General features: G+C 51.4%; 4 protein-coding genes across 4 annotated transcripts; all 4 read right to left on the bottom strand.

Annotated features, from left to right (window-relative positions):
- Positions 1–836: 836 nt before the first annotated feature.
- Positions 837–4,133, bottom strand: argEF (bifunctional acetylglutamate kinase/N-acetyl-gamma-glutamyl-phosphate reductase). The gene is made up of 3 exons (XM_025579894.1): positions 1,402–4,133; positions 1,106–1,346; positions 837–1,040 (listed from the first exon to the last, which is right to left on the bottom strand). Exons 1-3 carry the CDS (start codon positions 3,826–3,828, stop codon positions 985–987), a joined length of 2,724 nt encoding a protein of 907 aa, XP_025431294.1. The 5' UTR covers positions 3,829–4,133; the 3' UTR covers positions 837–984.
- A 1,139-nt stretch (positions 4,134–5,272) lies between these two features.
- On the bottom strand, positions 5,273–6,758 carry BP01DRAFT_319261 (SNAP receptor SNC2). Its single transcript, XM_025572662.1, has 3 exons — positions 6,224–6,758; positions 5,782–6,013; positions 5,273–5,709 (listed from the first exon to the last, which is right to left on the bottom strand). Exons 1-3 carry the CDS (start codon positions 6,323–6,325, stop codon positions 5,690–5,692), a joined length of 354 nt encoding a protein of 117 aa, XP_025431293.1. The 5' UTR covers positions 6,326–6,758; the 3' UTR covers positions 5,273–5,689.
- A 1,045-nt stretch (positions 6,759–7,803) lies between these two features.
- Positions 7,804–8,692, bottom strand: BP01DRAFT_356801 (uncharacterized protein). Its single transcript, XM_025575039.1, has 3 exons — positions 8,514–8,692; positions 8,240–8,424; positions 7,804–8,141 (listed from the first exon to the last, which is right to left on the bottom strand). The coding sequence occupies exons 1-3, from the start codon at positions 8,549–8,551 to the stop codon at positions 8,014–8,016; spliced, it is 351 nt and encodes a 116-aa protein (XP_025431292.1). The 5' UTR covers positions 8,552–8,692; the 3' UTR covers positions 7,804–8,013.
- Positions 8,693–9,573: 881 nt separating this feature from the next.
- On the bottom strand, positions 9,574–12,828 carry BP01DRAFT_373960 (putative aminotransferase, classes I and II; the record flags this gene model as incomplete). The annotated part of the gene is made up of 5 exons (XM_025576809.1): positions 9,574–10,866; positions 11,147–11,733; positions 11,805–12,090; positions 12,177–12,652; positions 12,747–12,828. 5 exons carry the CDS (start codon positions 12,826–12,828, stop codon positions 9,574–9,576), a joined length of 2,724 nt encoding a protein of 907 aa, XP_025431291.1.
- Positions 12,829–14,535: the final 1,707 nt, after the last annotated feature.

Here is a 14,535-nt window from a genome sequence, read left to right as displayed (position 1 = left end):
GCCTGCTGTGCGGTTTCGGTCAGTGAACGGGGTGGGAATTCAAGTCGAATGGCGCAATACTGTCGAATATCAGTGGAGTGCAGGGCGAGGGATAATGAAGTCTTCTGGCATGGATCTTCACAGCAGATCTGGAAAATGAGGTGGTCAAGAAAGTGCCAGAAGTTGTCGGTGCTGATGGTCCGCTTAGTGAAAAGGTGTGGAGTATACTTGTCTCCGAAAGGGGTGGCAGTTAGTTAATGACTGAACATTCGGACACAAAGCCCGTAGAAGTCAAGTACGGTACGCGTGGATATAGGAAATCAGACTCGCGTAAATTGTAAATTGCTTAGATGGACTTTTAAAATCAGCGTGCGAAAGAGAGCGCGTGACGAGTATGGACGTCACTCTTCCGGTAGCCACTCGCTCGACCTTCTAGGAAGATTACAAGTGCTCAAGTAAGCCTGAATAAAGATGATGCCTTGTATCAATTTCCTGATGAATGTCTATCGAGATGAACGTAAGACACAACCGAACCACCATAGAGAAGATATTGTGCCCAATTGGCAGACTTAACAGGGAACGAATACAAGTGAAGCCACCCATTATGCGGGACATTGAACCAACTTTTTGCTCTTCTCCGGCAGAGAAGAAGAAACGATACAACAGAAATTGCTTTTGCATGCTTTTAGGAGAAAAGGAGGCTGATTAAGGTAGTCGCCAGGATTGTTCTATTCATAACCAGAAGACAGTATTTAAAGAAAAGAGACGAGGTGTTGACCATGAAAATGAAGAACGAGATGGAGTGTCTACTAATATCTCCAACCCATGGCAACCCGGGATGATGCACGTGGGGTATGAGACATGCAAGAAAGATCAAAAGACGAAACATGAGACTATACTTCCGCGACGTCGAAAAGAAACGATTTTCCTGTATTCGAAGGATTATATTTTTATCCTTCGACTGGATGGATGTTACATGGTGCTTAAGATGACAAATGGAAAAGGCTAATCAAGGGGAATGCCCTGGTACTCGCCGTAGCCGAGGGCAAGGTTCATGTTCTCTGTATAGCGAGATGTTAGCAAGCTTTCCCAGGTTTCAATCGGCAATTGGTTCAGGGTTACTCACGCAGACACTGGGTGGCAGCACCCTTGAGCAGGTTATCAATAGTGGCGCACACAACAACACGCTTGCCGCTGGAGTGAACGGCGAAGCCACCAACCTCAATGCCGTGGCGTCCGGCAATGTTCTTCACAAGCGGAGGCTCGCCAACAATCTTGACCAGCTTCTCACCGGCGTAGCGCTCCTGGTAAATGTTGCGGATATCACGGGAAGTCAACTCCTCCTTGAGGGGGATGCTGATGGTTTGCTGTGACTGTGTTAGCAAGATGTCGAAGACGAATCAGTGTGAGAGGCAAACGTACGTGAATTCCCTGGAACCATACTGCAACGTGGGGAATGAAGGCAATGCTGGTGCCAAGCTGCGAGCTGATTTCCTTCTCGTGGATGTGATCAGTCAAGCTGTAGGGAATAATGTTGTTCGTGAGGTTTTCGACGTCGTTCTTGGGGCTGGGCTTGGTGCCAGCACCAGAGTAGCCGGAAACGCCGAAGACCGTGGGTTGTCCACCGAGGTGCGGCACGAGAGGAGCGATTCCAATCTGAGCTGCGGTAGCATAGCATCCAGGGTTGGCAATCCGGGTAGCCTGAGCAATCTTCGAGCGGCTGACCAGTTCAGGGAGACCATACGTCCACTTCTCATCGAAGCGATAATCGGCACTGAGGTCAATAATCACGTTGCCGGTCTCGGAACCCTGGTCCACAGCATCGACGAATGGCTTACAAACACCATTGGGCAAAGCCATGACCCAACAGTCAACGTCACCGTTGGCAGACATGCGCTTGACATCATCGGGGCTAAGGTTCTCGTAGATGATCTCACGCTTATCGTAACCTTGCAACTGCTTGCCAGCTAGCTCGCGGGAAGACACGTGACGCAAATCCAAGTGAGGGTGAGCGTTGATCAGGTTGATGAGAGCCTGACCAGTGTAACCACGAGCTCCGATCAGGGCAACCTTGGAAGGACGTGTGTTGGACATGTTCTTCTCTCCAAGAGGGGGGTTAGGGTTGGTGGTGGCATAAGTCCTGAAAGCCTGCACAGGCACAGTAGGGCGACCAGAGCGAGCAGCACGGAGAGCGTTGGTGGTCGAAGAGAAAGCACGTCTCTGCTCAGTAGAGGCACCGCTAGCACCAAAACCCTTACCGATGTGGGTGGCAGCCTGAGCAGCACGGTGCAGCCTCGATTCGAGGTTGATGTCTCCGAACATTTGACGGCCGTGCTCGTTGAACTCCTGAACGAGCTGCTTCACCTCCTCACCGCTCTCAACACCGTACCAGAACAGAACTTCTCCCTCGCGGCTAAGGCTGCCATCAGCCTTGTCGAAGAACCAAGTCAGGTTCTCGTCATCCTCCTTCACCGTCCAGACAAGCTTGGGGAACTCCTTCTTGATAGCGGCGAAGACGTTGTCAGCGACGTTGGTAAGCCAGCCGGACTTGGTGATGGTGAAGGTAGCCAAGTGTGCAAGGGAAGAGGTGGCATCCTGCTGAGGGGGCAGCACAACAGCGAGCGCATTCATGGGCTCATCGTAATAAGCCTTGAATTCGCGCTCTTTCAGACCCTCAACATAACGATCAACAGTGGCCCGGGCATCCAAGCCTTCGCGATCGCGGACGAGGACGTCCTTAAGCTTGTCCAAATCCTCGAATTCAGACAGGGAAGTCTTGGTGTGGACCTTGTTGCCTCTACGGATCAAAGTACCGGCTCCAGAGTCGGTAAAGAGTTCCTTCTGCAGGTCGGCGGGATGGATGATAGCAACGCTGGAAGTGCGGGGAAGGTCGCTGAGAAGGTCCTTCATCTCCTTGATCTTCAGGCGCGTACCGTGACGCACCCACCATTGAGTCATCAGATGATCATACTCCTCGTCGAGGTTGATGACGGAGATCTTCTCGCCAGTGTCACCGTTGAATAGACCGCCCTTCTCCGCCAGGTAGACGATCTTGAGAGGCTGAAGGGCACGCGCCAACTCACCAGCGGCGACATCAGCATTGACGTTCAAAACTTGACCATCCGGGGTCTCAGCCATGGAGGTTAGGATGGGCAGACAGCCAGCCTCGATGGCAGACTCGATAGGCTTCTTGTTCACACCATTGATCTTTCCGACCAGGTTATACTTCTCCTTATCCAGGTAGTCGGCGGTGAAAACGCCTGCATTCAGAGGGCGGGCCCGGACACCCATGCGCTCCAATTCCTCAATCAACTTGAGGTTCTCCTCGAGGAACAACTTGCGGGCAAGAGCCAATGTCTTTCCGTCAGTCACACGAATTCCATCTTCGAACTGGGGCTCGACACCGGCATCCTCAAGCATGCGGTTGAGCTGAGGACCAGCGCCATGGACAACGATGGGGTAGAGTCCAACGTGGTTCAGGAAAGCGAGGGCGGACGAAAGAGTCTGAAGGTGCTCAGTGATAATAGCACCCCCAACCTTGATGACGGCGAATTGCTGCTGGGAGACGGATGTGAAGTGGGAGAGGTATTGCTGGACCTCCCGCTTGGAGCCGATGTTGCTCAGCAACTGAACGACAGTGGAGCGGGTGGACGAAAGCTGAGGATCGGTGGCTCGAGAATAGTGACGACCCTGCAACAAGGGAACGGCTGAAGCCTTGAGTGAGTGACGGGCAGAGGGGGAGCCGATCCTGGCGCAGGAGACGAGCGGTGCGGAGAGCGCGCGGAGGGGCTTGCTGGGGGAAGCTCTCCGCACGGCAGTGCGAAGGGAGAACATCTTGCCAGCCAACATGCGGCAGCTTTTGCGCCTACTCGAATAGAAAGGCTGGAGGGGAGCGGAGGGAGAAAGTTCCCTGGGTGAAGCTTTTGGTGTAGAGAAAAGAGGTTTGTTTGAGGGGAGAGGAGGGGAGAAGGAGAGGAAAGGTTGTTGACCAGGAAGAAGAGGTTAAAAGGTTTGGATTTGGTTGTGTGGAGGGAGGGAGATTTGGGTGCAGCCAGGGAATTTGCCGCAGGGCTCCAAAGAGTTTGGAATTGTATGGTAAAGTGACTGTTGATCGGCTACTCGTCGGAGCGGGCGTCTTCCATTTTCTGCAATCGGCCGGAAACCTACTCTTGACTCACGCAGGTTGGTAACAACTACCTAACGAACAGTAACAAGTTGGGGTAGTGAGTACTCCGTACTAGTAGGCTCATAGGCTGTTTAGTGCCCACTCCGGAAGAGATCGATTCCCTCCTGCAAGGAAAACGTAGGGTAAAAGAGAGTTACATTCTAACTAGTACAACAGCAACCCCCTTCCCTCTTTTATACCACTCAAGTTCCTCCTAATCTTTGGGTAAGCTCGGAATTGAGGGAAATACCAACGAGCCAGTGGAATAAATTGCGCACGCAGAGATGACTACCTCCTACTTATGGGCGCCGCACGACTGCCCGAACAACTTGCCTGGTCCTTGGCTCTCTGCGCGCTGCGAACTGCGACTTTCGGAGCTGTTCTTCCCAGCATGACTCACCACATCATTGATATTAGGTGACTGGTGAACTGATAGATCCAAGACCAAACTACGGATTCGGTTCTGGGCCCCCATCTGCTCGTTCCCTTGAAAAAAAAAAAAAAAAAAAAAAAAAAAAGAAACAAAAAGAAGAAAAAAAATCCCATACTCACGTTCTACTAAATCTCTCAACACCGCAAAAAACTTGCTGGCAATTGCTGGCATGCTTGCTCTTTCGGTCTCCATCCTTTCCCATCCCATCCCCACACGTAATGAAAATTGCAAAATGGAGCCGTAAGACGTTCCTGTTCAATTTCCACCATACAATAAAAATTCCCTGGAGTCGTTATCTGATCTAACTAGCCCCCTACCATCCCTCTACCTGACGAATCATTGCGATCAATGGTCAAGGGAGGCTGGAGTCCACTGCCCCAGCGCACTTCCTTTTCAAGTGTCATCTCCATCGATGTCTCTGAGACTCTGGTTCCCTTTCGTTATCTGATCCTCTCTTAACCGAACACTCCTCCTCCTTGGCTGGTCACTGGCCACCTTCTCATTCATTATGGATACCTTTCTCTTATTACTTATATGGCCCACTCTGTATCCCGTGTCCGCCAACGCGCAATGCTCCGTGGCTGCAGTATCACGTGTAGGTGGCGCGATTTCGGGATCGGTTACGTTCACGAAACTCCATCTCCCACACTCGCTTTGTTCCTGTTCCAAATTCTTTACAGAGATTGTTCATTGACATCCGGAGGATAATTGTTTCATTGAGAGGGCTAAAGAACGAGGAACACGCAGCAACACAACATAAGGTATACCCGTCAAGGTATCGCAGGAAACGAAGGGAGAAACACAAAGAGCACTGATATACTAGGACATGAGCGAGAACCAGAGTATCATTTACATCTTCACTGTCGATGGATTCATGTGGCATAGCCTCGGGACCCCCAGAGCAGCCCATTGCATTCAATGGTGTCACCGAGGCAAGAAGACTTCATTCGTGAGAACAAGGATAGTTCGACGCCCGAGAAAAAGCAAAGAGGTATTAGTAGCTGGAAACGAAAGCTTCATGGGCACAACACAAATAACCAGGACCAAGTGAAACAGGAGAAAAAAACGTCATCCATTCCCAAGACAATCATGACTGTCGCTGCGTTCGTAATTTAGTGCCTGGTGGTGATCACTATGTCGAAGGTAAAGGGGTTAGCGCTTCCGGAATCCATTGCCGAGTGGAGGGTGTGGATGTAGATCTTACCAGTAGGGACGATAATCACTACAAGCAAAATAATGACACAGATGATCAAGCATACGCGCATCTTCATGTCTTTCCACCACATCTGTTTCCGCACGCGATTGGCGCCACGGCGGAAACCCTGGGCTGATACTGCCAGATTATCGGTCTTGTCCTGCAGCGAGTCAAGGCGCTCGCCACGCTCCGAGACCTTGAAGATGTTCGAACGCATCGTATCGACAGTTTCTTGGATTTTCTGTAGGACGGAACAAGCACGTCAGTCATCAAGCTCATTCCATATCCTACAGTTGTCCACCTAAGCCGACGGCATGCCCAAGTCAGGGCAGCAACCGCTTTCAGGTGTTATTGAGGAACACCTCTGTGAGCAAAAGCGCCATGCAAGTCTTGCTCACGCACGCCCTACGCAGCATGTCGCATGGGAAGGGGGGGCCCGTCGTCAACTCACCTTGTCGATTTCTCTCGTCCGGGGGTCGCCATTTTGCGCGGCGGTAGCGCTGGGTCCGTTGGAACCAGACGGAATGTAAGGGTCGTAAGGCTGCTCAGACATGGTTGCAATGCGCGATGGAGTCAATTTTATGTGATGAACAAGGAGTCGGGCCTGGTAAATCACCAAACTGCCGTGTTGGAGATGAAGTCTGTTGTTTGTTCCTTCCGCAGGGGGGTGAGGGGGGAGATCGCAGCAACAAGTCTAGCAAGTGGGCGTAAAGTCGTGATGCGGAAGTGGATAATCAAATGTACAACTTCGAGATACAAAAAAAGTGGTGAGATAGTGAGGTTGATGTAGTGGTGAAGGTGGAGTAGGTCGATGTGTTGCTGGAGGGAAGCTGACAAGGTGTGATGAATCGCCGCCCGCCGTCTGGAGATTACAAGCGTTTCGGGTCGGTCGGGGGGCGGGCGCTACACGTGACCCGGCGAGAAGTTTGGAAGAACAGCCCGCCTCGCAGGCAGCTATTTTTATGCTGGAATGGAGTCAAACCCAGCCAACCCCAAGGGACAAAGACATCGTAAGATGTTTTGTGGGAATTACAGTAACATGATGTTTTCTCAAGGTGGTTTGCGACGCTGCGAGAAACCACATGCATATGCGACCTGCTAGCCGACAGGCTACCTATCCAAACAATAATCCAAACAGCTGCTGTGACAGATCGACTCTGTAGCCATACATGACATGCGAGCGACTGGCCACGACGGCAGATAATTTCATTCAGCACCAAATTCGAACAGAGCACAGGTGGCTTCCCGTCAACACGACCCATTGGGCATCAGAGGACGCCAAATTGTCATGCCAAGTCATTTGTTGCTAAAGTAACGGGAGAGGGAGGCTGGAAGCACACCAGCACCCGTTCAGCCTAGTGGCTATGCAGCGTTTGGCCTGCCGTCGGCTTCACGTGGCGATCCCTCCTCGCCCGCGCTCTTGTCTCCGGATCTGGAATAGGCTGTGGACCCTACACCACTGAGTTACTAAGCTGATCGAGTCCCAGTGGTCGTGAGGATCTTCAAGCAACATGAATCGTATTGCATCACTGGTGATGAATCCACTGTACTCTTGTTCTTGCAAAGAATGCAAAATATAGTACATGTCAGTCACTTCCAGCATCCCGCTGCCACATCGGTGAGCATAGATACTGTCTGCACATGCATCGCAGCTCGCTTTGCAGATACAAACCAACTTAAAAGGTCTACACACTAAGCTTCTATAAACATTCTGCTCTCAAGATAGAGCAAAGATTAGATCTACATGACATGACTATACCGAGACGAATGACCATGTTGACATGGATTTGCTATTTTACAATGATTCTAAATTAATCATTGTTCCATGTATGGCGATGCACGCAAACCTGCTCTTAGGCGGTAAACATTGGCTGCCATTCGAATCATCCACACAATCAAACATAAAAGCATATATCAGCCGATACCCTTCAAATATCATCATTTGTGTGATTGCTATCTATGCTCGACCCATGTCCAGCACGTCACAACCATACAGGTAAAATCTGGACTCTGGTTCTATCATCACACATCAATGAATTGAGATATAGTACAGTAATATCACCCGTATAACTCCTCGCATGCTTTTTGCCCCCCACCCCCAAAGTCTTCGATAGACCTGGCTTTTTCAAAGTTCCCCGAGCCTCTCTCACACAGGGTATAAATACATGACACTTACTAAACAACCACGAGAAGAGGGGAGGTAGGTCATTCCAAATATTCAGAAAACTGCAGTGCAGCCTTTTATTTCCCACCAAGCAGTTCCTTCCGCATTTCTTCCCTTTGTGCCTTCGCATCTTCCTTGGCCTGGGTATTTACCGTCTCCGCCTCCAAGCGTCTCTGGTTCTGCTGTTCTTGCGCGGCGATCCAAACTAATAGGGTACGACTTGTGTTAGACACATGCGTTCGGAGAGGAAGTATATCGCCGCACCACACGCATCATGACGACAGAAAAAGGATCAAAACGCACTGTGCTTATCAGACTTGGACCACTGCTTCAACTTGGTCACATATTCATCGAAATCCCGTGCGCGGCGGTCACCCTCCTCCAGACTCCGTTTTTGGAGGTCGGGGTTATAGCGCTTGAACAATTCCTCGTCGGTCGGTCGGATGTACTGCACGAAGGCCGGGCCACCGACACAGCATACAACACCACTGAATGAAGGAGAGTGTCAGAGCGCTGATTCAAACTATACACACTTGAAAACAAAATATACGCGCAAGGGGAAGTCAAGTAATCTTACACTCCTAGCATCTTCAGCCAGGTTCCTGCGCGAGACATGATGGCGATAATCTCGGGGAATGTGGATGATGTTTGGAGGATCGGGTTGTGATGTCAGAGTTTAGAGCTTTTCTAGCACGAGAAGATCTTCAATTTAATGGAAACTTGTCGTGCTGTAATTCGAAATGCCTCTCGTCGGTGATGAACAACCCATCGTTCATTCGCCCACCGCGAGTCTCGGGAGATAGCGCATGTGTGGCGCAGCTGGAAGGATAGGGTGTGTGGCTTAGTCGGTGGCTTTGCCGCCTGTCCGCCAATTGAGAGAGTGGATTACATACCCGTTCTCGACAGTAGCCTTCATGATTCTGATTTGCTACCAGATCACACGGATGCACCCCGGCTTATGGATTGCTCCACTTACGCGGAGTAGGAATTTGTGATTGACTGACATATTTACGGGGTATGCGTCAGGTATCATCATGAACCACGGCACTTCGTACGAACAGTCTGCGAAATTAAAGTGTCTCTGGCATCCAGCCTCGACTTTACTATGGCGTCTAGCGAGAAGGCATCCTCCTAGCTCCACATCCTTGAGCCTTCTTAATGTCTTGGACACCTCTTCACTGCATGTAACTATTTGAATTTAAAGCAGCACTGAAAGGTGTGAGTGCGTAGGTCTCTTAAGCAAAACTGTGTTCTTGGTCGCTAATGCTAGTTAGCCAGTGATTCATTTGAGCCCGAATCACAGCAAAGAAGCACGATCATGACTACTACATCTCGAATGGAAACAGTGGACGGACGACGGAGTACTCTGTAGTGCCGGAGAAAACTGTTAGATCTTATCAATCATTGCCAAGACAGTGGCTCGATCAGAGCGCGTGTGGCTTTGAACCCCGTGGCCGAACAGGCCTGGCTCGGGAGGATTATGATGTGGTGGGGGGTAAAGAACTACATTAACTACAACAAAACAAGGCCAATGGGAGACCAGCGATACTGAGAAGTTTCGTGACGGCTTATCGGAATTAATTAGTTACCACAGCTCAATTTAACACTAACCGTATTTTCTCCCCCTACCATCGGAATTATTGGCGTTGAACGCTTCCCCTCGGACTCTCATGATTAAAGGCATACGGCAGGTCCGTCGGTCGTCGAGCTTCGACCAAGTGAATGACGCTGCCGCCTGAGCTTCCCGACACATTGGATGGCAATCGCCTCAACGAGCGCATCGACGGTGTCCGGGGCGGCTCCATCGTGTGACGCGTGTCTGGACGTCTCGGCCAGACAGGCGACCAGCGACCATGTCGGGTAGAACGGGCATCCCAGGACGACGCGTTCGAAGGTCGCAGGCTACTACTGCGACGACCTCGTGAGACACTCTCACTATCCTGGAAGGAGTCCAGAGTCTCTGTTTCCCCTTCCTCGTCCGACGGCCCAATAATGGATTCACTCTCCGTGACGCTGCTCCTTCCATCCTGCAGCTCAAGCAGCACCTGCGGATTTAACCCCCTCATGCCTCGCAGTAGCTCCGCAAAGACGTGCATCAGCTCCCTAAACTCGTTCTCATGTAGTTCCCGCGACGAAAAGCGGGCACGTTCGTAGAGCGCGATAAACTCAGCGCCCACTCCCGGCGGCTGAATCACATCCAGAGACGCAAGGTGTTGCAGGTATTCCCGGAGGCCCATTGACACCGGTCGCCGCAGGACTTCCACCACTCGAGTATCTGGGAACGACTCATCGGTCTCTGAGAACGGCGCACGAAGGGACCGGTGAACCCCGGCGAAGATCGGATCGGGAGGAGCCAGCGAGACGGCTTTGGCTTCGATCAAATGTGGCAGTTCCTGGATCACGGTCCGGTACGAGAGGTCAGGCAGATCCGCGCATGACGGAGACGACCATCCAGGATGCTCGATTTGTCCCCAGGGCGGATGTTCGCGGTCAATCCGCAACGACTCATAATCCGCAAAGCTATCCCCGTCTGCGGCGAGGTCCCGCGGTCGGGCTTGGTAGGCAATGATTGCGCTGTGCGCTAGCCCCTGCTTCACCAGTCGTCGCACGCTCTTGCCGACATCTTCCTTTTCCACTGGAATCCAGGCTTTGGGAATTCCAGAGAGAACAGTCCTGTTGGTGTACAGACGCGTGGCATAAATCAGGATCGCAAGAATGAACGTCACAACATAGCCGCCCGTGATTATGAAGATGTTCGTCAGGCGGCGGGTGATGTAGCACTGATAGATCGCATCGGCCGGAGTAAGGATGATAAGAAAGAAGAGGATCGCCGAGAGGAAGGTAAAGAATGTCAAGTTGAAGAAGCGCTCGAGGTTGAGGGCCATAATCGCGCACACATCATATTGCGCATCATTAGCCCCTGCGCCGCTCTTGTTACAGGCACGAGCTGGTTGAAAGATGCCGGGGATGCCCCAGCGGGGGAAGAGTTCCGACCGGTTTAAAGGAGTTGCCCGGTCACGTGATACATGGATTTAATACCCCTTACGTCTCCACTGGTAAGATGGTGGATTACTGTCTAATGATTGAGGATATTTAAATAGAAATAGTGTTATATAGTCATCTACGCCCTGTACCAATCTAATGCTTCTACAAATTCACAGTAATACCGACAAGGCTAAAATCAATGCAAGCCCCTCAATCATCCTCAACGGCGACTTCATCCTCCGGCCTGGGCTCGAATTGGGCACGAGCACGGCGGATGACCCTCTCGATACCGTCCAGACCCATCTTCAAAACCTCCATTTTGGGGCCGTAGCTCAGACGAACGAAGTGGTGGCAGGGACTGTCGAAGAGGTCTCTTCTCTTAGCAGGGTTCAAGTCGAAGAAGATACCAGGAACCACAATGACTTTCTCGGTCAAGAGGGCATTGAAGAAGTTCAATCCGTCAGAGATGTTGGCCTCCTTCGGAAGAGGAGGCTCCAGAGAGGTGAGATCAAGCCAGATGTAGAAGGTGGCCTGAGGAACATCCTTCACGCGGAAGCCAATCTCGTGCAGGCGCTGGAGAACAAAGTCTCTTTTCTCACGGAAATGAGTTTGCAACGCCTTCATCTCGGCTCTCACCAAAGAAGGCTCGAGCATGGGAATGGCGGCCTCCTGGAAGGGCACGTTGGCACCGCCGTCCAAGTAAGAACCGGCCGAGCCCAGAGCATCAACGAACTCCTTGGGACCAACAACCCAGGCGATACGCCAGCCCGGAAGGCGGAAACGCTTGGTGAGACCGTCAATCAGCAACACATCTGTCACAGTTAGTATGGCAGGACACACAAGGTGAGCATAAACAAAGTTCAAACAGGGTCAGCTAGCGAACCATCTTGGTTGACGTCCACCACATGCTCAGCACCGCTGATCGTGGTTCCGTCGCAGTCGGTGGTATAGTTGTAACCACCGTAGAACTCGTCGAGAATCAATGTCGCGCGATCTCTGCAGATGTCCTGAATGCGAGCGAGCTCCTCGTTTCCAACGAAGTCGCCGGTGGGGTTACGAGGGTTGGAGGTCAACAAGACAGAAGTACCACGGGCGATTTCCTCGGCGATCTTATCAGGGTGGATGTGGTAGTGGTCATCCTCAGCAAGAGGGATGGGGATGGGGGCGATCTATGCAGCCCGTCTGTCAGTATATGAGGCTGCTATGGGCAGGTCGCAGCAGGCAGGCGAGCCTTCTAAGTTGTCGAAACACTTACGTTCTTGAACAAAGTCAACATCTCCGAATAGGCGGAGTAATCGGGGATGGGGAAAGACAGGTAGGAGTTTCCCAAGATGGCAGCGATACGGATTAACCCGGCACGACCACCGGGAACAATGCAGACATTTTCCCAAGTATATTGGCTCTCCTTGCCCTGACGGTAGTGTTCGTTGTACAATCGGGCGACGGCGGCGCGCAGAGGCTTGATACCGGCGGTCGGGCCGTATTCGCGAGCGGCGGAGGTGATGGGAATGCTTGTAGGGCGGGGGAAACTGCCTTCAATCTCATCGTCGGCCTCGGGCGCACCCTGGCCCAAATTGGCCCAGGCAGAGGGATCCTCTGCATAACCATGTTCGGTAGCACGCTCTGTACACCAGACGACACCCGTGGAGGCACGAGAAGCATCGAGACCAGCATGGGGACGGTGACCCTCATGGGCGCTACGGAATTGACGGTGGGTTTCCGATCGGAGCTCTGCAAGGGGGAAGATCTGTCAGATGGTATGCACGTAGCGAACAGCCGTAAGGACCATTCATGCAGCGCTAACAAGAATCCCAAGTAGACGTACCGTTCTCGGACAATTCCTTGCCCAGGGAAAACCGACGGTTTCCCGGGCGCAAAATACTCACGCGACGGCCGGAGAAAGACATGATGGACGGACTGCTTGGCAAAGTGAGGGGCCTAGCGGTATCGACTAGATGGACTGTATGTACAATAGTATGTACAGGGGTAGACGAGATGGACCGGTGGCGATTTCTGGTCTTTTTTTGGAGTCAGAACGAAGCCAAGAATTAGAGAGAGGCAAAGCACCAGTCACCGCAAAAGATAATAAGAAGGAGGAGAAACAGAGAAACGAAAGGGAGGAGGCAGAGAGGGAACGATACCAGTAGTTATAATATCAGGAACCGTACGCAATAGCAAAAGAAACAATTTGTCAATAGAAATGCAGCCAACGATGGGAGAAAAAATAGAAAAAAAAAGGCGGCCTGAACAAATTCGGTCGAGGGCCTCCAACCCTTTTTTTTTGTTCTCCAACCAAGCAAGACCAAGTTAGCCACAACCATTCATGCGCATCATGACGGCCGTCAGCAAGTGACTAGTCGTGACTAGTAAGTACCAAATAGTCCACCGCCATATGGCATAGAGCCATATACTACTTACTCGGTACTTGACTCAAACTCGCCTTAACTTTCACTATCCAGCATGCTGGTCGACTTGGTCTAGTCAGCGTCCTCCACATCATCCTTTCGAATGCCGGATGCCGTCATGATGTTATTGGCAATCCAACTCTTCGAGACGCTCAATCAGGCAGACAGGCAGGCAGGCAGGCAGGCAGGCAATATTGGAATCTCAATCAATTCCTTCCCCTGAATTATGAATAGATGGGGCATTTGTAAATAATCCCGCATTGCCGGCAGCTCATTCAGGCGGTGTCGACTTTTGAAACAGAAACAGAAGATAAATGCCTCACTAGTCACGATGCAAGTAGCATCCTGAGGACAGAGAAGCTCCTTCACCCTCTCCCAATCCTCCCGTCCAGACCGCATCGATTCCCGCTCCGATCGACGCGGCGGTGGAGGATGGAGGGGAATGAGTGGAATGAACCAAAAAAAAAGTGGACCTCGGATGGGACCCGAATTCCCGGTTCTTGTGCAATGGTGCTCAGCCCTGGACGAGAAAATCAACGATACTGAGGAAGTCCCCTGGAGTACTACAAATGACAGAAGGGGGAGAGGTCAGGAGGCGGGACAGAGGAGGGGTTTGGCTTGGGACGAGTCTCCTGCAGATAGATGATGTCTGTCCGTTTGCCCCTCTTTTCTGATAGACCTCGCCCTCGCTACCCAATGCTCTCTCCCTCCAACAGTCACAAGGCCAGACAAGGCAACAAGCTCTGTGCTATATTTTGTTTTCTTCATCTCAAATGTCAGGGAGGAAAATAAGTCTAATTCATTACAATTGAGGCACTCCGGCCGTATTTCCCAACCGTCGTAACCGACCCCGCTGTCTAACCCGACCCAACGCAACCAACAGAAACCGACAGGTGAAACACAATAGGCAAGATTCAAACAGCAAATGCAGGAACACTGTACAACTCATCTCTTCAACCCGCAGTCCAGTATGCGTGAAAAAAGAATAGCAGTATACATACATCATGCAGTCATGTAGATCAAATCAAACGCAGTCATCAACATTGCCGCAGAAATGATATTCCCCGTATATAGATATGACCCAGCACAATCCCCAAGACCTGGCTCCACGCAATAGATCAAGCAGAGCAGCACCTTGGCCAAGATCTCGGTCCCATCAAGGACTTATGGCATGCAAGAATCAAAGGCTTCCCCGGAGCCCACGCGGCC

This window comes from Aspergillus saccharolyticus, assembly GCF_003184585.1.
Source record: "Aspergillus saccharolyticus JOP 1030-1 unplaced genomic scaffold BP01scaffold_15, whole genome shotgun sequence".
In the NCBI taxonomy this organism is placed as follows: Eukaryota; Fungi; Ascomycota; class Eurotiomycetes; order Eurotiales; family Aspergillaceae; genus Aspergillus; species Aspergillus saccharolyticus.
Note: the sequence above shows the minus strand (reverse complement) of the source record. Positions and strands in the feature narration are given on the sequence as shown.